Here is a 23154-nt window from a genome sequence, read left to right on the forward strand (position 1 = left end):
TGTATCTGATTGCAGCTCCTGACAGACCACATTGTGGCACAGGAGCTGGGGGTAGATTCACTGGAGCATCCACAATGCTGAGAATAACGTGAATAGCACATTTAGTGAGTTGGTCTTCCGGCAGGTAATGGTTACACAGCCAGATAGGGGATGGGTGACCAACAGGAAGAGCAATGGAAGGAAGGTAGTGCTGAGATCCCCTGCGGTCATCCCCCTGCAAAACAGATACACCGCTTTGGGTACTGTTGAGGGGGATGACTCATCAGGGGAGGGCAGCAGCAACTGGCAAGTCCACGGCACAGTGGGTGGCTCTGCTGCACAGGAGGCAGGAAAAAAAGAGTGGGAGAGCTATAGTGCTAGGGGATTCTATTGTAAGGGGAATAGATAGAAGTTTCTGCAGCCGCAACCAAGACTCCAGGATGGTATGTTGCCTCCCTGGTGCAAGGGTCAAGGATGTCTCGGAGCTGGTGCAGGACATTTTGAAGGGGGAGGGTAAACAACCACTTGTCATGGTGCATATAGGTAAAAAATGTGATGAGGTCCTACAAGACTAATTTAGGGAGCGAGGAGCTAAATTAAAAAGTAGGACCTCAAAAGTAGTAATCTCAAGATTGCTACCACTGCCACGTGTTAGTCAGAGTAGGAATCGCAGGATAGCTCAGATGAATACGTGGCTTGAGGAGTGGTGCAGAAGGGAGGAATTCAAATTCCTGGGAGATTGGAAACGGTTCTGGGGGAGGTGGGACCAGTACAAACTGGACGGTCTGCACCTGGGCAGGACCGGAACCAATGTCCTAGGAGTGTTTGCTAGTGCTGTTGGGGAGGGGTTAAACTAATATGGCAGGGGGATGGGAACCTATGCAGGGAGACAGAGAGGGGTAGAACGGGGGGCAGAAGCAAAAAGATAGAAAGAAGAAAACACAGTGGAGGGCAGAGAAACCCACGGCAAAAAGTAAAAAAGGGGCCACATTGCAGCAAAATCCGAAAGGGACAAAGGGTGTTAAAAAGACAAGCCTGAAGGCTCTGTGCCTCAATGCGAGGAGTATTCGGAATAAGATGGACAAATTAACTGCGCAGATAGCAGTTAACGGATATGATGTAATTGGCATCACGGAGACATGGCTCCAGGGTGACCAAGGCTGGGAACTCAACATCCAGGGTACTCAACATTTAGGAAGGACAGAGAGAAAGGAAAAGGAGGCGGGGTGGCATTGCTGGTTAAAGAGGAAATTAATGCAATGGTAAGGAAGGACATTAACTTGGATGATGTTGAATCTGTATGGGTGGAGCTGCGGAATACCAAAGGGCAGAAAACGCTAGTGGGAGTTGTGTACAGACCACCAAACAGTAGTAGTGAGGTTGGGGACAGCATCAAAGAAGAAATTAGGGATATATACAATAAAGGTACATCAGTTAGCATGGCCAACTTTAATCTACATATTGATTGGGCTAACCAAACTGGTAGCAATACGGTGGAGGAGGATTTCCTGGAGTGTATCAGGGATGGTTTTCTAGACCAATGTGTCAAGGAACCAACTAGAGGGCTGGCCATGCTAGAATGGGTGATGTGTAATGAGAAAGGACTAATTAACAATCTTGTTGTGCGAGGCCCCTTGGGGAATAGTGACCATAATATGGTAGAATTCTTTAATAAGATGGAGAGTGAGAGTTAATTCAGAGACTAGGGTTCTGAACTTGGGGAACGTTAACTTCAATGGTATGAGACATGAATTGGCTAGAATAGACTGGCGAGCGATACTTAAAGGGTTGATGGTGGATAGGCAATAGCAAACATTTAAAGATCACATGGATGAACTTCAGCAATAGTACATCCCTGTCTGGAGTAAAAATAAAACGGGGAAGGTGGCTCAACCGTGGCTTGCAAGGGAAATTAAGGATAGCGTTAAATCCAAGGAAGAGGCATATAAATTGGCCAGAAAAAGCAGCAAACCTGAGGACTGGGAGAATTTTGTAATACAGAAGAGGAGGACAAAGGGTTTAATTAGGAGAGTGGAAGAGAGAGTATGAGAGGAAGCTTGCTGGAAAAAACTGACTGCAAAAGCTTATATTGATGTGTGAAGAGAAAAAGATTAGTGAAAACAAACGTAGGACCCTTAGTCAGATTCAGGTGAATTTATAATGGGGAACAAAAAATGGCAGACCAGTTAAACAAATGCTTTGGTTCTGTTTTCACGAAGGAAGACACAAATAACCTTCTGGAAATACGAGGGGACTGAGGGTCTAGTGAGAAGGAGGAACTGAAGGATATCCTTATAAAGCGGGAAATTGTGTTTGGGAAATTGATGGGATTGAAGGCCAATAAATCCCCAGGGCCTGATAGTCTGCATCCCAGAGTACTTAAGGAAGTGGCCATAGAAATAGTGGATGCATTGGTGATCATTTTTCAACAGTCTAGCGACTCCAGATCAGTTCCTATGGGCTGGAGGGTAGCTAATTTACCACTGTTTAAAACAGGAGGGAGAGAGAAAACGGGTAATTATATACCAGTTAGCCTGATATCAGTAGTGGGGAAAATGTTGGAATCAATTAAAATGAAATAGCAGCGCATTTAGAAAGCAGTGACAGGATCGGTCCAAGTCAGCATGGATTTATGAAAGGGAAATCATGCTTGACAAATCTTCTGCAACATTTTGAGGATGTAACTAGTAGAGTGGACAAGGGCGAACCAGTGGAAGTGGTGTATTTGGACCTTCAAAAGGCTTTTGACAAGGTGCCACACAAGAGATTGGTGTGCAAAATCAAAGCACATGGTATTGGGGGTAATGTACAGATGTGGATAGAGAACTGGTTGGCAGACAGGAAGCAGAGAGTCGGGATAAATGGGTCCTTTTCAGAATGGCAGGCAGTGACTAGTGGAGTGCCGCAGGGTTCAGTGCTGGGACCCCAGCTCTTTACAATATATATCAATAATTTAGATGAAGGAATTGAGTGTAATATCTCCAAGTTTGCAGATGACACTAAACTGGGTGGCAGTGTGAGCTGTGAGGAGGACGCTAAAAGGCTGCAGAGTGACTTGGACAGGTTAGGGGAGTGGGCAAATGCATGGTAGATGCAGTATAATGTGCATAAATGAGGTTGTCCACCTTGGGGGCAAAAACACAAAGGCAGATTATCTGAATGGTGGCAGATTAGGAAAGGGAGGTTCAACGAGACCTGGGTGTCATGGTTCATCAGTCATTGAAAGGTGACATGCAGGCACAACAGGCGAAGACAAATGGTATGTTGGTTTTCATAGCTAGGGGATTTCAGTATAGGAGCAGGGAGGTCTTACTGCAGTTGTACAGGGCCTTGGTGAGGCCTCACCTGGAATAGTGTGTTCAGTTTTGGTCTCCTAATCGGAGGAAGGACGTTCTTGCTATTGAGGGAGTGCAGCGAAGGTTCACCAGACTGATTCCCGGGACGACGGGACTGACATACGAGGAGAGACTGGATCATCTGGGCCTTTATACGCTGGCGTTTAGAAGGATGAGAGGGGATCTCATAGAAACTTACAAGATTCTGACGGGACTGGACAGGTTCGATGTGGGAAGAATGTTCCCGATATTGGGGAAGTCCAGAACCAGGGGACACAGTTTAAGGATAAGGGGTAAGCCATTTAGGACTGAGATAAGGAGAAACTTCTTCAGAGAGTTGTAAACTTGTGGAATTCTCTACCACAGAAAGTTGTTGATGCCAGTTCATTGGATATATTCAAGAGGGAGTTTGATATGGCCCTTACGGCTAAAGTGATCAAGGGGTATGGAGAGAAAGCAGGAAAGGGGTACTGAGGGAATGATCAGCCATGATCTTATTGAATGGTGGTGCTGGCTCAAAGAGCCGAATGGCCTACTCCTGCACCTATTTTCCATGTTTCCCTATTATGCCTTTATTTATAAAGCCCAAGAACCCTTATGCTTTTTTTAAAAAAACTGCTTTCTCAACCTGCCCTGCCACCTTCAATAATTTGTGCACACATACCCCAGGTCTCTCAGTTCATGCACCCTTTTTAGGATTATACCCTTCAGTTTACATTGACTTCCCGCGTTCTTCCAACCAAAATGCATCACTTCGCACTTTTCTACGTTAAATTTCATCTGCCACGTGTCCGCCCATTTCACCAGCCTATTTATGTCTTGAAGTCTATCACTATCCACCTCACTGTTCACTATACTTCCAAGTTTTGTTTCATCTGCAAATTTTGAAACTGTGCCCTGGAGACCTAAGTAATTAACACATATACATTTGTATACGATTTTAATCATAGAATGGATACAGCATGAGGTGGCCATTCGGCTCGTCGAGCCTGTGCTGGCTGTCTGCAAGAGCACCCTCAGCTAGTCCCACTCCCTTTCTCCGTAACCAATTTTTTTCTTCTTTCGGGTACTTAGCGAACTCCCTTTTGAAAGCAGTGATGAGTCTGCCTCCACCACCCTTTCAGGCAGTGCATAATGATCATATACAACGACTGGAGATAATGTTATGTTACCATTTGTTTCCAGAGGAAGCATAAATCAAAATATTATGCAAAAATATTCAACATGCATTATAAAAACTTCCTTCTCAAATAGGCAATAGATAAATGTTTAAGAAAATTCGGATTTAAAAAGATATGCAACATAATTAAAACGATAACTGAGATATTTCCATTATAGTCAATGGAACTAGCTATGATTTAGGCTGGACATCTAGAAATTGGCCCACACTGGCTACTGAAAGTACCTGTACTATGCTGCAATTAACCAGTAATGTAAAGCTGGCAAAAAGGTTTTTTTTTTTAAAATGATGCAACTGGAAGGAACATTCTTCATTTTTTGCCATAATTTCAAATCAATTTCATAGTAACATAGAAAATAGGTGCAGGAGTAGGCCATTCAGTCCTTCGAACCTGCACCACCATTAAGATTATGGCTGATCATTCACCTCAGTACCCCTTTCTTGCTTTCTCTTCGTACCCCTTGATCCCTTTAGCCGCAAGGGTCATATCAAACTCCATCTTGAATATATCTAATGAACTGGCATCAACCCAGGGGCATAATTGTTGGGCCAATATGGCAGTCAGCCGACAAAAAAAAACATGGCAGCAGCGGCAGTGCGTCCTCCCCTTTAAGGGAAGCAGCACTGTCATTGCAGAAGGGAAAAAAACATTTATTTTCTTACTACTAGGGGGAATCAAAGGGTATGGCGAGAAAGCAGGAATGGGGTACTGAGGTTGCATGTTCAGCCATGAACTCATTGAATGGCGGTGCAGGCTCGAAGGGCCGAATGGCCTACTCCTACACCTATTTTCTATGTAACAACTTTCTGTGGTAGAGAATTCCACAAGTTTACAACTCTCTGAAGAAGTTTCTCCTTGTCTCAGTCCTAAATGGCTTACCCCTTATCCTTAAACTGTGTCCCCTGGTTCTGGACTTCCCAAACATCGGGAACATTCTTCCTGCATCTAACCTGTCCAGTCCAGTCAGAATTTTATATGTTTCTATGAGATCCCCTCTCATCCTTCTAAACTCCAGTGAATACAGGCCCTGTTGATCCAGTCTCTTCTCATGTCAGTCCTGCCATCCCGGGGATCAGTCTGGTGTACCTTTACTGTACTCCCTCAATAGCAAGAACATCCTTCCTCAAATTAGGAGACCAAAACTGAACACAATATTCCAGGTGAGGCCTCACCAAGGCCCTGTACAACTGCAGTAAGACCTCCCTGTTCCTATACTCAAATCCCCGAGCTATGAAGGCCAACATACATTTGCCTTCTTCACCACCTGCTGTACCTGCATGCCAACTTTCAATGACTGATGTACCATGACACCCAGGTCTCGTTGCACCTCCCTTTTTCCTAATCTGCCGCCATTCAAATAATATTCTGCCTTCATGTTTTTGCCACCAAAGTGGATAACCTCACATTTATCCACATTATACTGCATGTGTCATGCATTTGCCCACTCACCTAACCTGTCCAAGTCACCCTGCAGTCTCTTAGCATCCTCCTCACAGCTCATACCGCCACCCAGCTTAGTGTCACCTGCAAACTTGGAGATATTACATTCAATTCCTTCATCTAAATCATTGATGTATATTGGAAATAGCTGGGGTCCCAGCACTGAGCACCCGTTTATCCCAACTCTGCTTCCTGTCTGCCAACCAGTTCTCTATCCACGTCAGTACACTACCCCCAATACCATGTGCTTTGACTTTGCATACCAATCTCTTATGTGGTACCTTGTCAAAAGCCTTTTGAAAGTCCAAATACACATCCACTGGCTATCCCTTGTCCTAGTTACATTTTCAAAAAATTCTAGAAGATTTATCAAGCATGATTTCCCCTTCATAAATCCATGCTGACTTGGACCGATCCTGTCACTGCTTTCCAAATGCGCTGCTATTTCAGCTTTAATAATTGATTCCAACATTTTCCCCACTACTGATGTCAAGCTAACTGGTCTATAATTACCCGTTTTCTCTCTCCCTCCCTCTTTAAAAAGTGGTGTTACATTAGCTACCCTCCAGTCCATAGGAACTGATCCAGAGTCAATAAACTGTTGGAAAATGATCACCAATGCATCCACTATTTCTAGGGCCACTTCCTTAAGTACTCTGGGATGCAGACTATCAGGCCCCGGGGATTTATCGGCCTTCAATCCCATCAATTTCCCTAACACAATTTCCTGACAAATAACGATTTCCTTCAGTTCCTCCTTCTCACTAGACCCTCAGTCCCCTAGTACTTCCGGAAGGTTATTTGTGTCTTCCTTTGTGAAGACAGAACCAAAGTATTTGTTCAATTGGTCTGCCATTTCTTTGTTCCCCATTATAAATTCACCTGAATCTGACTGCACTAATCTTTTTCTCTTCACATACCTATAGAAGCTTTTGCAGTCAGTTTTTATGTTCCCGGCAAGCTTCCTCTCATACTCTATTTCCCCCCACTCCTAATTAAACCCTTTGTCCTCCTCTGCTGAATTCTAAATTTCTCCCAGTCCTCAGGTTTGCTGCTTTTTCTGGCCAATTTATATGCCTCTTCCTTGGATTTAACACTATCCCTAATTTCCCTTGTTCACCATGGTTGAGCCACATTCCCCGTTTTACTTTTACTCCAGACAGGGATGACAATTGCTGAAGTTCATCATGTGATCTTTAAATGTTTGCCATTGTCTAACCACCATCAACCCTTTAAGTATCATTCACCAGTCTATTCTAGCCAATTCACGTCTCATACCTTAAGTCCAGGACCCTAGTCTCTGAATTAACTGTGTCACTCTCCATCTTAATAAAGAATTCTACCATATTATGGTCACTCTTCCCCAAGGGGCCTCGCACAACAAGATTGCTAATTAGTCCTTTCTCATTACACAATACCCAGTCTGGGATGGCCAGTTCCCTGGTTGGTTCCTCGACATATCGGTCTAGAAAACCATCCCTAATACACTCCAGGAAATCCTCCTCCACCGTATTGCTACCAGTTTGGTTAGCCCAATCAATATGTAGATTAAAGTCACCCATGATAACTGCTGTACCTTTATTGTACGTATCCCTAATTTTTTGTTTGATGCTGTCCCCAACCTCACTGCTACTGTTTGGTGGTCTGTACACAACTCCCACTAGCGTTTTCTGCCCTTTGGTATTCCGCAGCTCCACCCATACAGATTCCACATCATCCAGGCTAATGTCCCTCCTTACTATTGCGTTAATTTCCTCTTTAACCAGCAACACTACCCACTTCCTTTTCCTTTCTGTCTATCCTTCCTGAATGTTGAATACTCCTGGATGTTGAGTTCCCAACCTTGGTCACCCCGGAGCCATGTATCAGTGATGCCAATTATATCATGTTTGTTAATTGCTGCCTGCGCAGTTAATTTGTCCACCTTATTACGAATACTCCTCGCATATTTATAAGTTAATGCTAAATTCAACATTGTTATCTCAACTGGCAAAATGATGGGGGCCAATGAAGAGAATATTTAGAAGAAATATTTGAATGAAGTTTTGTTATTTGATTAAAACAAGTTTTACACAACAGAATTGTAATTCAAATACCTTGTAGCGTATCTAAGAACATAAGTGAAACAATTTCACAGATTAAAAAGTTAAAAAAAAATTTTTAAAGCAGTTAACTTTTAAAAAAAATTAGTACATATCAAAACAACATTTTCCCAAAGATTAAAAATTATTACTGCCTTAAATGCAAATTTAAAAAAATTGAATTACGATCAAGTCAGTAGTGAATGCAAACAATGAAGCCACAGGCCTAGCTGCATATCCAGGAAAAAGGGACCCTTTCCATAAAGCAGCAAACATCTGGCAGATAATTTGTATTAATTAAGCTAGACAACTACGTGCAACAGATTTTTTTTTTTTTTAAATGCATTTCAGCAGAATATGCAATACTTGTACACAAATTCCCAAATACAGATATCATTGATGGCATACTTTAGCAAAACAGAATTTTTCTGAAAGCCGAGAAAAGTGATATCTAGCCACCAGATTTTTTTTTAAAAAGCAAAATTAACAAAATAACGGCTTCCTCCACCCACATGAATATCTAAATTAATAAAAAACCCTCACACACCAGTTCTGTTAGCACTGTTTCACATCTGTCCCTTTTAAAGGGTCAGTCTTAATATTTCTCCAAGCTAAATCTGGAATGTATTTCACATCATCTGCTCATTTCCCCAGATTTCCTCAACGGTTACAGAGGTCTAGCTTCTTTGTACAAGCCAGCTACAAGAGGAAATCTCACTGAATGCATGACATGGTGACCTCGACAGTCAGGCATTCCACCAATCAGATCCCCGAATTTTACAAGCTCCATCAATCTGGTTTGCTTAATAATACCACCAACTGCAGCTCAATCCTGAGGAATCCATTTTTTGAAATTCACTGGGGATTGCTCGGTTCATCTGTTTACTAACTACATTTTATTTCAGACAAATCTACTTAGTCTCTCCTTTTGTAACTGGAATGGTACAGTCCCACTTCTCAGAAATAATTACTTCATCTTTTCAGAATTAACGGCACAGAAGGGAAGTAGCAGAACCCGGGAGGGGAGGAGGAGAAAAAGCACAAGGGCATTCATAAACAAACGAGTTTCTCAGTGCTATTAATTTTCAATTATTCTGTACATCAATACCAAGGCAAATTTTATTTCAAAAGACAAAAAATAAAAAAACACCAACACATCTAGATATATGCAGCTTTATTATATAATCCATTGCATTTCCTCACTCTGCTGCAGTCTCCAGCCATATCTAAACATAGCACTGATTACCTGTAAGAACGCTCCCCTCGCACTGTGTGCTTCCGAAATGGTATAATGGTGCCATTGTCCTGAACGATGTCGTTATTATTCTCACCATTTGGGGAAAGTGCTTGTTGTGTGGGACCAGGCATTGGAGCCATCCCAGACTACAAATTTCTCACTGCGTGGTATACGGTAGGTTGTGAGCCCGTTTCTTCACAACAGGGCTCGGCTTGACCTCAGTGCTGACGTCAAACGTACGAGGAAAAAAATCTGGAGACGTTCGGCAGCATCCTCGTCATGTGACAAGATTTTACCATAGTAACCAGCTAACTCATCAGATCTCAACAAACCACGCAGGAATTTTGCCTCGCCACGTCAATATATCAAAAGTGAAACAAGAAGCAAATGCAGGCACGCTTCCATCTGTTGTATAATCCCCCACGCCTAGACTTGCCTCCCTTCAAGCTACGATTTCATTCAGACAATATCATTTACAGCCACGTAAAAGCTCCTGCTGAGTGTACAATGGATCATTCAACCTCGGTTAAATTAAAAGCATTAGCATGTTTCTTGTTGTCTTCATTAAAGGTTTATTGCTATCAAATTATATTCACTGTTTATCATCACTCACTACCTTCTAATAGTTGTATTTAATTCCACTCCAAAATAATCCACTCAATCTTGAGTTTAAAAATAATGGAAATTAACTGCCACACAAACACACAAGGAGAAATGATTGAGCAATGACGTAAATAAACATGAAATACGCTTAGATTTTTTCAGTAACTGTCAGTAAATACTTCAGTCAAAATATAATATGCCACATTGCAAGACAAAAGTACACATCAGATTTCTCAGAACAGATTACAGCTATTTGCATGAGAATTTTTACATTTAATTTTATAACTCCTTTACAAAGCTCATGCAGTAGGTTGTAAAGATAATCATATAACTTCAATCCAAGTGTGTAAGATTTTTAAAAGGCAAGATGGTGTAAGAGTTGCATTATGAGCGAGAGGAAATTACATGCATTTCTGAAAAGGAACAAAGATTGATTGAGGGATATAGTGAAAAGGGAAGTAGGTGGAGCTGATCAAGAAGGCAAGGACATCTCGGCCACAATGACATTTCCTGTTACTAAAAAGTCTCATTTAACTGTAAGCAGCAATATAAAATCCAAGTATTATATAGAAATAAGACAAACCGGATTAAAAATGGGGACTGAGTTATGTCTGCTTGCTCTGGTCCAATTATCCTCATCCCACTTCCCTCCCAAAGACTATTTTTGGTAATGATCCTGTGCGTTACAGGAGATCGACTAGTATGTTCCAAAATTCAGACTTTCTCCAAAGAGAGAGCATCACAAAAAACACATTTTAGGAAAAAAAAAATCAAAAACAAGTTTTGAGTCCTGCATAAACTGGTTATACTGAGTCAGATCACTTATTAACTATTTGAAACTAGTACTTCTGATGGAGTGTAGCCAATTGTGTAAATCACAGTGGCTTCATAAGTCAGCATAAATCTTAAGGCAACAATATCAAACTTCTCAATAGTTTCTGTCACCTCTCTCTTATACCATGTACTGCAGTTTCCAAGTGCCGCTGCTTCTAATTGTGGGGTGTCAGTGCATTTTTATTATGGAACAGTGTCGAGGGAGCTTTACTCTTATCTGATCTGTGGTTTACCTGCCCTGCAGAGACTGTAGAGGGACGTGATTGGGGCCTAGGGGAGGCGAGAGTTCGGGGCCAGGTGAAACATGGGTCAACCCACACTGCAGTACGTGTGCGGACTAGGTCCGTGCAGCAGAGCTGGTCTCCAGTCGTCTTGGGTAATCCTTGCCACTGGACCAAGATCTAGCTCTGTCAAGCCCTTGTGGTGGTTGGTGTGCAATGGGCACCACACGTTAAAAGAATTCACGCACAGGCATCTTCCACCCTTCAGAAACACCTGTGAACTTGTCCTTTTTTGTTGTGGAAGCAAGTCATCCTCATTTTGAGGGACCGCCTATGATGATGAATTTAGGAATTCATCCCATGTTCTTTAACATTGATTTGCCAGAAGTTGTGTTCCTATCATTAAGAGGACAGGCAGGTTGCTTCAAGATCTGTACTAAAATCCACTTTGGCCAGTCATTTGGGGGGTACATGATACTATTCATGCTGGACATCCCCATCCAATTTCACATCACTGCTGCTCAGCATCAACTCCCACTTTTAGTTAAACCTGCAATCTTCCCACTCTTTATGCTGCAAATTAGTGCTTGAAGTACACCACCACCTGACTGTTCCTCCTCCAGGTTAATTGTGTACAAATGGATCACACAGCATTATGGAAATCCTATGCAATATTAATCAATCACGCGTCTTTGACACACGCACATAAACTCTGAAGTACTTAATCAGGACTAAAACACCCTTTCTGCTGGGAACTTGCTTTTCCAAAACAAGCAGAATTAATTTTCTTTTTAAATCCAGAATTTTTCTGCTCTTAATTCTGACAATAGCCACTCCTCAATAAACAACTTCCATAAACTGACTGAGCAGATTTGGCTGCTCTGTTGACCAGTCCTTCGTCAATGCCAGTCCTTAATCCTCAACAAAAGGTGTGTGTTCTTACAGCAGTTTCCCCTTCCAAGGTGGAACATTCCACCATGCTGTGCTGTTACTTCAATGTGCAGGGTTTCCTGGCTATTTTTCTTATCAAGCTGCTGGAGTCGAGTAACTTCCAGAAATGAGCAAAAATGGATCCTCCAGCATCTATATTTAGACATTAGCTCAGGTTTTGCTTGTCCATTTATTTTATTTTTTTAAACAAATGCTTCCTTCAGAGCTGTAAGCTTTTGAATCCCATCCCTAACAATATTCTCATTTGGAACCTTATGTGGCAGTTAAATTTTACACAAGAAACATTTCCCCCCCCCAAAACTCAGATCAATCAATAAAAATGGAGCAATGTTCTAGAGGCTAGATCAGTTAGTCGCATAGACCAATCCATGGCAATATATGTTGTAATACAACCAAGAGATTTTTTTTGGGGGGGGGGGGGCGGGGGGGGAGGAGGAGGAGAGGAGTGTCCAGAAGTTTTTTTTCCCCCAACATAAATGCAACACAGAAAACAACAATAATTTCCATAACAATTTGCAACACATGATGCTTAGTTACTAGAAAATTAAAATCAAAAACTTACCCTATTGCAGGATTAAGAAAACTAGCTGAGTTTTAATGTTATGCTCTGGATATTTGTATAAGCCTTCATACAAAATAACAAAAAAGAGAGAGAAAACACAAATCACTGCCTCCATTGGTACTGCTGGGACACGGAATGGTTAGTTAAATACAAAGGCTCTAATATATTTTTGATGACAACAAGCCCTCCAATGCATAGACACAAAGACGTACTGTTAGTACATCCATCCTCATGCACCCCATTACAGCAATAAAATGAATCTCAATTATCACAGTTTTCAACAATTTTTGCTGTGTGACTGATTCATACACTTTTGCCTGAAATTGCTAATTTAATTTTGTACCACACATGTACAACAGCAACAACTTTCATTTAGAATGCACCTTCAACATAATAAAACGTCCCAAGGCATGTCACACGAGCGTAATCAGAAAGAAATTGAGAGAGACAAAAGGAGGAAAAATTAGGACAGATGAGCAAAAGTTTGGTCAAAGAGGTTGATTTTAAGGAACATCTTAAAAGGAGTAGTGTGGAGAGGCAGAAAAAATTAGGGAGGGAATTCCAGAGCTTAGAGCCTAGACAGGTGAAGGTACGGGGCTGCCAATGGTGAAGCGAAGGAAGTTGGGGATGCAACAATCTATATTTAAACAAAACAACCCCAGCAAATATTTGGGTACACGTGTCTTTGTTCAGGGCACTAAATGAAAGTCAGTGCATGTAGATTGAATTCTAGTTTATTCAGATTACATTTTCAGCAGATGCATACATTAATTGTACAGTTAACTATTAGAGACCTGAAATATAATTCAGTATCTGCTTTATTATTACAATACAAAGATTCAAATAACTAGATTAAGTGTGGATGCAGGACTGTACTATAATATACTAAAGCTGCACATGCAATATTAACAGCCCATAAGACATTGCAATATTTAACAGTGAGGAGTTTGATAACAAAAATTATTTATTTTTGGATCAGTTAAAGGAGCGATAAACCACAAGATTAAGAAAACATAGCTATTCTTAGTGTCAAATGACATGTGGGCAGAAACAATAATCTTCCGTTTCTGAAATGCAGCCACTGTAAAACTGATCAAGTTCCTCTGGTGAAAAACATTTACAAGCATCGACATGCAATAAAATAGGAAGAGGTCATCGCTAACCAACACCGTGTTATGGCTCAAACTACCTGCGATTGTATATAAATGGTAATGCCCACCTGGAAACCTCTCTCCTATAGGCAAATACATTGGTTCAGAATTTGCAGTAGTAATAATGGTGAGGCTGTCAACGCTCGCAGTTATTACTAGGTAAAACTGACAGCAACTGCTGGCGTCCACACATGCGCAGTTAAACATGGAAATCTGGAAGTTGCTGTCAGAGATACCCTGTTCCTCCACAGGGTATGCTGTTGCAGTCTTTGCAGATGGAATCAATGTAGAAATCATTGATTAGTTGTGAACTTATTACCACCCACTATTCTTGCTATAAAGACTGATAAAAAAATGTAAGCCTTGCTCAATCAGTAGTAATTTAGTTTTTTTTTTAAAGTGTACAAAACAATAATTACTGCTGAACAATGTCTCTGGCCCTGAAAAATGACATTTTACAGGTGTCGAGTCCCATTCCCTCAAATTTAATAACGGCAGATTTTAAAAAATTAACACGTTTTAAAGTTTTTGAAATTTAATTTCTCCCTTAATCCTATACATCCCAATCTTTATTTTGCTTTCTGTACAATGCTTTAAATGTGATTTATATTCCCTGCTTTTACTTTCTGCAAAAATTCTTCAAGCTGATGGGTCTATGAACAGGGCAGGCAGCAACCAAACAGATTCCCTGTAGAAGGCAGCAAGTTAAAACTGATGTCGGAATAGAGGAAGTCTGTGCTCTAGGAGGCAGCTAAAACTTGTGGCCAGCTTTTTGAAGTAGACAGTGAGCGCTGTTCCTTCGCTGCTGACGGCAAAGTCCTGGTCATTAAAAATGGTAGCGACCATGTTCAAATGCCACATCTAAAATTACAACTTGAAATCTGTCCCAAGACTTCCGTACTGTGCATAATTATCAATCACTGCAGAGAAACTTCAGAATTAATGTCCTTCAATGCTGTTTAAGGAATCATGCACACCCAAAAAATTCAACCAACACTGAAAATTAGTGCTCATACCAATCCAACATAAATTTAATACCCACAAGCTTTCAGGCTGCTGAAATCCATATGATGCAAGAACACAATCAAGGCAAATGTATATGGGTCCAACATAAATGCCTTAATGTACAACATAAGTGAGAGGGGAGCGACCTGTCAAAAGCCCAGCGGGAGATCGAGCCAGCGGCAGTTGGTGAGAGGGGAGCGACCTGTCAAAAGCCCAGCGGGAGATCGAGCCAGCGGCAGTTGGTGAGAGGGGAGCGACCTGTCAAAAGCCCAGCGGGAGATCGAGAGCCAGCGGCAGTTGGTGAGAGGGGAGCGACCTGTCAAAAGCCCAGCGGGAGATCGAGAGCCAGCGGCAGTTGGTGAGAGGGGAGCGACCTGTCAAAAGCCCAGCGGGAGATCGAGAGCCAGCGGCAGTTGGTGAGAGGGGAGCGACCTGTCAAAAGCCCAGCGGGAGATCGAGCCAGCGGCAGTTGGTGAGAGGGGAGCGACCTGTCAAAAGCCCAGCGGGAGATCGAGAGCCAGCGGCAGTTGGTGAGAGGGGAGCGACCTGTCAAAAGCCCAGCGGGAGATCGAGCCAGCGGCAGTTGGTGAGAGGGGAGCGACCTGTCAAAAGCCCAGCGGGAGATCGAGCCAGCGGCAGTTGGTGAGAGGGGAGCGACCTGTCAAAAGCCCAGCGGGAGATCGAGAGCCAGCGGCAGTTGGTGAGAGGGGAGCGACCTGTCAAAAGCCCAGCGGGAGATCGAGAGCCAGCGGCAGTTGGTGAGAGGGGAGCGACCTGTCAAAAGCCCAGCGGGAGATCGAGAGCCAGCGGCAGTTGGTGAGAGGGGAGCGACCTGTCAAAAGCCCAGCGGGAGATCGAGAGCCAGCGGCAGTTGGTGAGAGGGGAGCGACCTGTCAAAAGCCCAGCGGGAGATCGAGAGCCAGCGGCAGTTGGTGAGAGGGGAGCGACCTGTCAAAAGCCCAGCGGGAGATCGAGAGCCAGCGGCAGTTGGTGAGAGGGGAGCGACCTGTCAAAAGCCCAGCGGGAGATCGAGAGCCAGCGGCAGTTGGTGAGAGGGGAGCGACCTGTCAAAAGCCCAGCGGGAGATCGAGAGCCAGCGGCAGTTGGTGAGAGGGGAGCGACCTGTCAAAAGCCCAGCGGGAGATCGAGCCAGCGGCAGTTGGTGAGAGGGGAGCGACCTGTCAAAAGCCCAGCGGGAGATCGAGAGCCAGCGGCAGTTGGTGAGAGGGGAGCGACCTGTCAAAAGCCCAGCGGGAGATCGAGAGCCAGCGGCAGTTGGTGAGAGGGGAGCGACCTGTCAAAAGCCCAGCGGGAGATCGAGAGCCAGCGGCAGTTGGTGAGAGGGGAGCGACCTGTCAAAAGCCCAGCGGGAGATCGAGCCAGCGGCAGTTGGTGAGAGGGGAGCGACCTGTCAAAAGCCCAGCGGGAGATCGAGAGCCAGCGTACCGGTGCAGCTACAGCGGGAGAGAAAGCAAAATAGAAGTAGAAAGTAATCAAAAAGTGACGTCACAGCCAATGGGGTAAGTGATTGGCTGGTGTTGGGTGAGTAGCTTTTCTTTTATTTTTTATATCAGTAAGTGAACTATAACATTGTTATTACCAATTTAAGGGTATCTAAGGTTAAGACATGGCAGGAGAGCTCAGTCATGTGATATGCTCCTCCTGTACCATGTGGGAACTCGGGGACACTTCCGGTGTCCCTGACGACTACGTGTGTGGGAAGTGTATCCGCCTCGAGCTCTTGACGGTCCGCGTTGCAGAATTGGAGCTGAAGGTGGATTCACTCTGGAGCATCCACGATGCTGAGAATGACGTGAGTATCACGTGTAGTGAGTTGGTCTTACCGCAGGAGAAGGGTCCACAGCCAGATATGGAATGGAAGACCAACAGGAAGAGCAGTGCAAGAAAGATAGTGCAGGAGTCCCCTGTGGTCATCCCCCCTGCAAAACAGATACACTGCTTTGAGTACTGTTGGGGAGGATGACTCATCAGGGGAGGGCAGCAGCAGCCAAGTTCATGGCACCGTAGGTGGCTCTGCTGCAAAGGAGGGCAGGAAAAAGAGTGGGAGCGCGATAGTGATAGGGGATTCGATGGTGAGGGGAATAGATAGGCGTTTCTGCGGACGCAACCGAGACTCCAGGATGGTATGTTGCCTCCCTGGTGCAAGGGTCAAGGATGTCTCGGAGCGGGTGCAGGACATTCTGAAATGGGAGGGAGAACAGCCAGTTGTCGTGGTGCACATTGGTACCAACGACATAGGTAAAAAAAGGGATGAGGTCCTACGAAAAGAATTTAAGGAGCTAGGAGCTAAATTAAAAAGTAGGACCTCAAAAGTAGTAATCTCGGGATTGCTACCAGTGCCACGTGCTAGTCAGAGTAGGAATCGCAGGATAGCGCAGATGAATACATGGCTTGAGCAGTGGTGCAGCAGGGAGGGATTCAAATTCTTGGGGCATTGGAACCGGTTCTGGGGGAGGTGGGACCAGTACAAACCGGACGGTCTGCACCTGGGCAGGTCCGGAACCAATGTCCTAGGGGGAGTGTTTGCTAGTGCTGTTGGGGAGGAGTTAAACTAATATTGCAGGGGGATGGGAACCTATACAGGGAGACAGAGGGAGACAAAAAGGAAGCAAAAGCAAAAGACAGAAAGGAGATGAGGAAAAGTGGAGGGCAGAGAAACCCAAGGCAAAGAACAAAAAGGGCCACTGTACAGCAAAATTCTAAAAGGACAAAGGGTGTTAAAAAAACAAGCCTGAAGGCTTTGTGTCTTAATGCAAGGAGTATCCGCAATAAGGTGGATGAATTAATTGTGCAAATAGATGTTAACAAATATGATGTGATTGGGATTACGGAGACGTGGCTCCAGGATGATCAGGGCTGGGAACTCAACATCCAGGGGTATTCAACATTCAGGAAGGATAGAATAAAAGGAAAAGGAGGTGGGGTAGCATTACTGGTTAAAGAGGAGATTAATGCAATAGTTAGGAAAGACATTAGCTTGGATGATGTGGAATCTATATGGGTGGAGCTGCAGAACACTAAAGGGCAAAAATCGTTAGTGGGAGTTGTGTACAGACCTCCAAACAGTAGTAGTGATGTTGGGGAGGGCATCAAACAGGAAATTAGGAGTGCATGCAATAAAGGTGCAGCAGTTATAATGGGTGACTTTAATATGCACATAGATTGGGCTAGCCAAACTGGAAGCAATACGGTGGAGGAGGATTTCCTGGAATGCATAAGGGATGGTTTTCTAGACCAATATGTCGAGGAACCAACTAGGGGGGAGGCCATCTTAGACTGGGTGTTGTGTAATGAGAGAGGATTAATTAGCAATCTCATTGTGCGAGGCCCCTTGGGGAAGAGTGACCATAATATGGTGGAATTCTGCATTAGGATGGAGAATGAAACAGTTAATTCAGAGACCATGGTCCAGAACTTAAAGAAGGGTAACTTTGAAGGTATGAGGCATGAATTGGCTAAGATAGATTGGCTAATGATACTTAAGGGGTTGACTGTGGATGGGCAATGGCAGACATTTAGAGAACGCATGGATGAATTACAACAATTGTACATTCCTGTCTGGCGTAAAAATAAAAAAGGGAAGGTGGCTCAACCGTGGCTATCTAGGGAAATCAGGGATAGTATTAAAGCCAAGGAAGTGGCATACAAATTGGCCAGAAATAGCAGCGAACCTGAGGACTGGGAGAAATTTAGAACTCAGCAGAGGAGGACAAAGGGTTTGATTAGGGCAGGGAAAATGGAGTACGAGAAGAAGCTTGCAGGGAACATTAAGGCGGATTGCAAAAGTTTCTATAGGTATGTAAAGAGAAAGAGGTTAGTAAAAACAAACGTAGGTCCCCTGCAGTCAGAATCAGGGGAAGTCATAACGGGGAACAAAGAAATGGCAGACCAATTGAACAAGTACTTTGGTTCAGTATTCACTAAGGAGGACACAAACAACCTTCCGGATATAAAAGTGGTCAGAGGGTCTATTAAAGAGGAGGAACTGAGGGAAATCTTTATTAGTCGGGAAATTGTGTTGGGGAAATTGATGGGATTGAAGGCCGATAAATCCCCAGGGCCTGATGGACTGCATCCCAGAGTACTTAAGGAGGTGGCCTTGGAAATAGCGGATGCATTGACAGTCATTTTCCAACATTCCATTGACTCTGGATCAGTTCCTATCGAGTGGAGGGTAGCCAATGTAACCCCACTTTTTAAAAAAGGAGGGAGAGAGAAAGCAGGGAATTATAGACCGGTCAGCCTGACCTCAGTAGTGGGTAAAATGATGGAATCAATTATTAAGGATGTCATAGCAGCGCATTTGGAAAATGGTGACATGATAGGTCCAAGTCAGCATGGATTTGTAAAAGGGAGATCATGCTTGACAAATCTTCTGGAATTTTTTGAGGATGTTTCCAATAAAGTGGACAAAGGAGTACCAGTTGATGTGGTATATTTGGACTTTCAGAAGGCTTTCGACAAGGTCCCACACAGGAGATTAATGTGCAAAGTTAAAGCACATGGGATTGGGGGTAGTGTGCTGACGTGGATTGAGAACTGGTTGTCAGACAGGAAGCAAAGAGTAGGAGTAAATGGGTACTTTTCGGAATGGCAGGCAGTGACTAGTGGGGTACCGCAGGGTTCTGTGCTGGGGCCCCAGCTGTTTACATTATACATTAATGATTTAGACGAAGGGATTAAATGTAGTATCTCCAAATTTGCGGATGACACTAAGTTGGCTGGCAGTGTGAGCTGCGAGGAGGATGCTATGAGGCTACAGAGTGACTTGGATAGGTTAGGTGAGTGGGCAAATGCGTGGCAGATGAAGTATAATGTGGATAAATGTGAGGTTATCCACTTTGGTGGTAAAAACAGAGAGACAGACTATTATCTGAATGGTGACAGATTAGGAAAAGGGAAGGTGCAACGAGACCTGGGTGTCATGGTACATCAGTCATTGAAGGTTGGCATGCAGGTACAGCAGGCGGTTAAGAAAGCAAATGGCATGTTGGCCTTCATAGCGAGGGGATTTGAGTACAGGGGCAGGGAGGTGTTGCTACAGTTGTACAGGGCCTTGGTGAGGCCACACCTGGAGTATTGTGTACAGTTTTGGTCTCCTAACTTGAGGAAGGACATACTTGCTGTTGAGGGAGTGCAGCGAAGATTCACCAGACTGATTCCCGGGATGGTGGGACTGACCTATCAAGAAAGACTGAATCAACTGGGCTTGTATTCACTGGAGTTCAGAAGAGTGAGAGGGGACCTCATAGAAACGTTTAAAATTCTGACGGGTTTGGACAGGTTGGATGCAGGAAGAATGTTCCCAATGTTGGGGAAGTCCAGAACCAGGGGTCACAGTCTAAGGATAAGGGGTAAGCCATTTAGGACCGAGATAAGGAGAAACTTCTTCACCCAGAGAGTGGTGAACCTGTGGAATTCTCTACCACAGGAAGTAGTTGAGGCCAATTCACTAAATATATTCAAAAGGGAGTTAGATGAAGTCCTTAGTACTCGGGGGATCAAGGGGTATGGCGTGAAAGCAGGAAGTGGGTACTGAAGTTTCATGTTCAGCCATGAACTCGTTGAATGGCGGTGCAGGCTAGAAGGGCTGAATGGCCTGCTCCTGCACCTATTTTCTATGTTTCTATGTTTCTATAAACCACAACAGAATTATTGCAGCACACAATTCCTTTACCAGCAGTCAACAAACCTGACTATTCCCTTGTATTATCTTGAACAATGTCATAACAATTTAGACATGGACTTTTTAAAAACAGAATTAGTCAAAAATGAGTCGTCTTGTCCCAGAACAAACTAGTTATCCTACCATCAAGTTCAATCTTGGTCCTCTCCCTCTTTACCTGCTCGTACAAAAAGATTTTTTTTTTAAAAAATCCCCACAACTAAAACAAGTTCCCAATTTGTGGGTGAGTTCTAACAATAACACACATCCACTAAGTGCATGATCCTTCTTGACTGCAACCAAGATACAAGAACATAATGGGAGCAAGAGTAGGCCATACAGCCCCTCGAGCCTGCTCCACCATTTAATATGATCATGGCTGATCCGATCATGGACTCGGGTCCACTTCCTTGCCCGCTCCCCATAACCTCATTCCCTTATCTGTTAAGAAACTGTCTATCTCTGTCTTAAATCTACTCAATGACCCAGCTTCCACAGCTCTCTGAGGCAACGAATTCCACAGGTTTACAACCCTAAGAAATTCCTCCACATCAGTTTTAAGTGGGCAGCCCCTTATTCTAAGATTATGCCGCCTAGTTCTAGTCTCCTCCAGTGGAAACATCCTCTCTGCATCCACCTTGTCAAGCCCCCTCATAATCTTATACATTTCAATAAGATCACCTCTCATTCTTCTGAAGTCCAATGAGTAGAGGCCCAACCTACTCAACCTTTCCTCGAAAGTCAAACCCCTCATCTCCAGAATCAACCTTCTCTAAACGGCCTCCAAAGCAAATAGATCCTCTTAAATATGGAAACCAAAACTGTACGCAGTATTTGAGGTGTGGCCTCACCAATATCCTGAATAACTGTTGCAAGACTTCCTTGCTTTTATACTCCATCCTCTGCAATAAAGGCCCAGATTCCATTGGCTTTCCTGATCACTTGCTGTACCTGCATACTAGCCTTTTATGTTTATGCACAAGTACCCCCAGGTCTCACTGTACTGCAGCACTTGGCAATTTTTCTCCATTTAAATAATAACTTGCTCTTTGATTTTTTTTCTGCCAAAGTCTATAACCTCACACTTTCCAACATTCTCCATCTGCCAAAATTTTGGCCCACTCATTTAGCCTGTATGTCCTTTTGCAGATTTTGTGTGGCCTCCTCACACATTGCTTTTCCTCCCATCTTTGTATCGTCAGAAAACTTGGCTACATTATACTCAGTCCCTTCTTCCAAGTCATTAATACAGATTGTAAATAGTTGGGGTCCCAGTACTGATCCCTGTGGCACCCCACTAGTTATTGATTGCCAACCCAAGAATTAACCATTTATCCTGACTCTGTTTTCTGTTAGTTAGCCAATCCTCTATTTATGCTAATATATTACCCCCCACCCAGTGAACATTTATCTTGTGCAGTACCCTTTTATGTGGCACCTTGTCAAATGCCTTCTGGAAGTCTAAATACACTACATCCACTGGTTCCTCTTTATCCACCCTGTTCATGACATCCTCAAAGAACTCCAGCAAATTTAACAAGACTTCCCTTTCATAAATCCATGCTGACTCTGCCTGACTGAATTATGTTTTTCCAAATGTCCTGCTACTGCTTCTTTAATAATGGACTCCAACATTTTCCCCAACCGCAGATGTTAGGCTAACTGGTCTATAGTGTCCTGCTTTTTGTCCGCCTTTTTAAAAAAAAAAAATAGGGGCGTTACATTTGCGGTTTTCCAATCTGCTGGGACCTCCCTAGAATCCAGAGAATGTTGGTAGATTACAACCAATACATCCACAATCCCTGCCACTACTTCTCTTAATACCCTAGGATGCAAGCCATCAGGTCCAGGGGATTTATCTGCCTTTATTCCCATTATTTTACTGGAGTGCCACTTCTTTAGTGATTGTGTTAAGTTCCTCCCCCTCCCCCCTATAGCCTCTTGACTATCCACTGTTGGGATATTGTTAATGTCCTCTACCGTAAAGACTGATGCAAAATATTTGTTCAGAGTTTCTGCCATCTCCAAGTTACCCATTACTAATTCCCCGGTTCGTCCCCTAAGGGACCAACATTTACTTTAGCCACTCTTTCTTTTATATACCTATAGAAAATCTTACTATCTATTTTTATATTTAGTGGCAATGCTGGGAGCAATAATTGCAAACCTGCATGTTTGGCAGTCCAGGGCTACTGTCACTTGGTGTTAAATGTTTAAGGATGCAACATTGTGGATGAAAGAGCTACCCAACTCAACCCACATGAGGAGGAAGCTTGAAAACATACTGTAAACATTACCAGCCTCTTAATAGTCAGGCCAGCTAACCAGAGCAGGTATGTCAGTCTTTACACTATGGTTTATTGCCTCTTATGACCAAAGAACTGGCTCACTATTAAAATCGATTTTAATGCACTGCACCTGCCACCTTGCGTTAACCTACCATTGGTAGCCATACCTCCAGCCCTCTGGACCCCATGCTCTGGAATTCCCTTGCTAATCCTTTCAGCACCTCCATAGCCTTCTCAATCTTAAACAGTCTTAAACAATCTTAAACAATCTTAAAATCCATCTCAGACTTATTAATATCTCCTTTGGCTCAATGTCCATGCGTTTGTTACCGCTAGACTCGACTATTCCAATGTTCCCAGCTTGTCCACTCCAAATACTTCAGCTCATCCAAAACTCTCCTGCCTTTTTCCTAACTCATACCAGGTCCCATTTACCCGTCACCCTGTGCTCACTGACCTACATTGGCTCCTAGTCTGGCAATACCTCAATTTTAAAATTCTCATCCTGGTGTTCAAATCCCTCCATGGGCTTGCCCCTCCCTTTCTCCTCCAGCTGACAACCCACTAAGAACTTGATATTCCTGAGACCTCTGCATTCCT

At 43.6% G+C, this 23154-nt stretch overlaps 1 protein-coding gene across 4 annotated transcripts in view; it reads right to left on the minus strand.

Annotated features, from left to right (window-relative positions):
• The window catches only part of mapre2 (microtubule-associated protein, RP/EB family, member 2), a 146300-nt gene that overhangs the window by 88316 nt on the left and 34830 nt on the right, over positions 1 to 23154 (minus strand). The window contains exon 1 of one of the 4 annotated variants that reach the window (XM_070892592.1): positions 9263 to 9483. The exons of the other annotated variants lie outside the window; for them this stretch is intronic. Within the exon in view, the coding sequence (XP_070748693.1) occupies positions 9263 to 9393 (131 nt within the window). The 5' untranslated portion in view covers positions 9394 to 9483. Of the gene's footprint in view, positions 1 to 9262; positions 9484 to 23154 lie in introns of those variants that run through there. 4 annotated transcript variants of the gene reach the window in all.

Source organism: Pristiophorus japonicus, chromosome 1 (genome assembly GCF_044704955.1).
Source record: "Pristiophorus japonicus isolate sPriJap1 chromosome 1, sPriJap1.hap1, whole genome shotgun sequence".
In the NCBI taxonomy this organism is placed as follows: Eukaryota; Metazoa; Chordata; class Chondrichthyes; family Pristiophoridae; genus Pristiophorus; species Pristiophorus japonicus.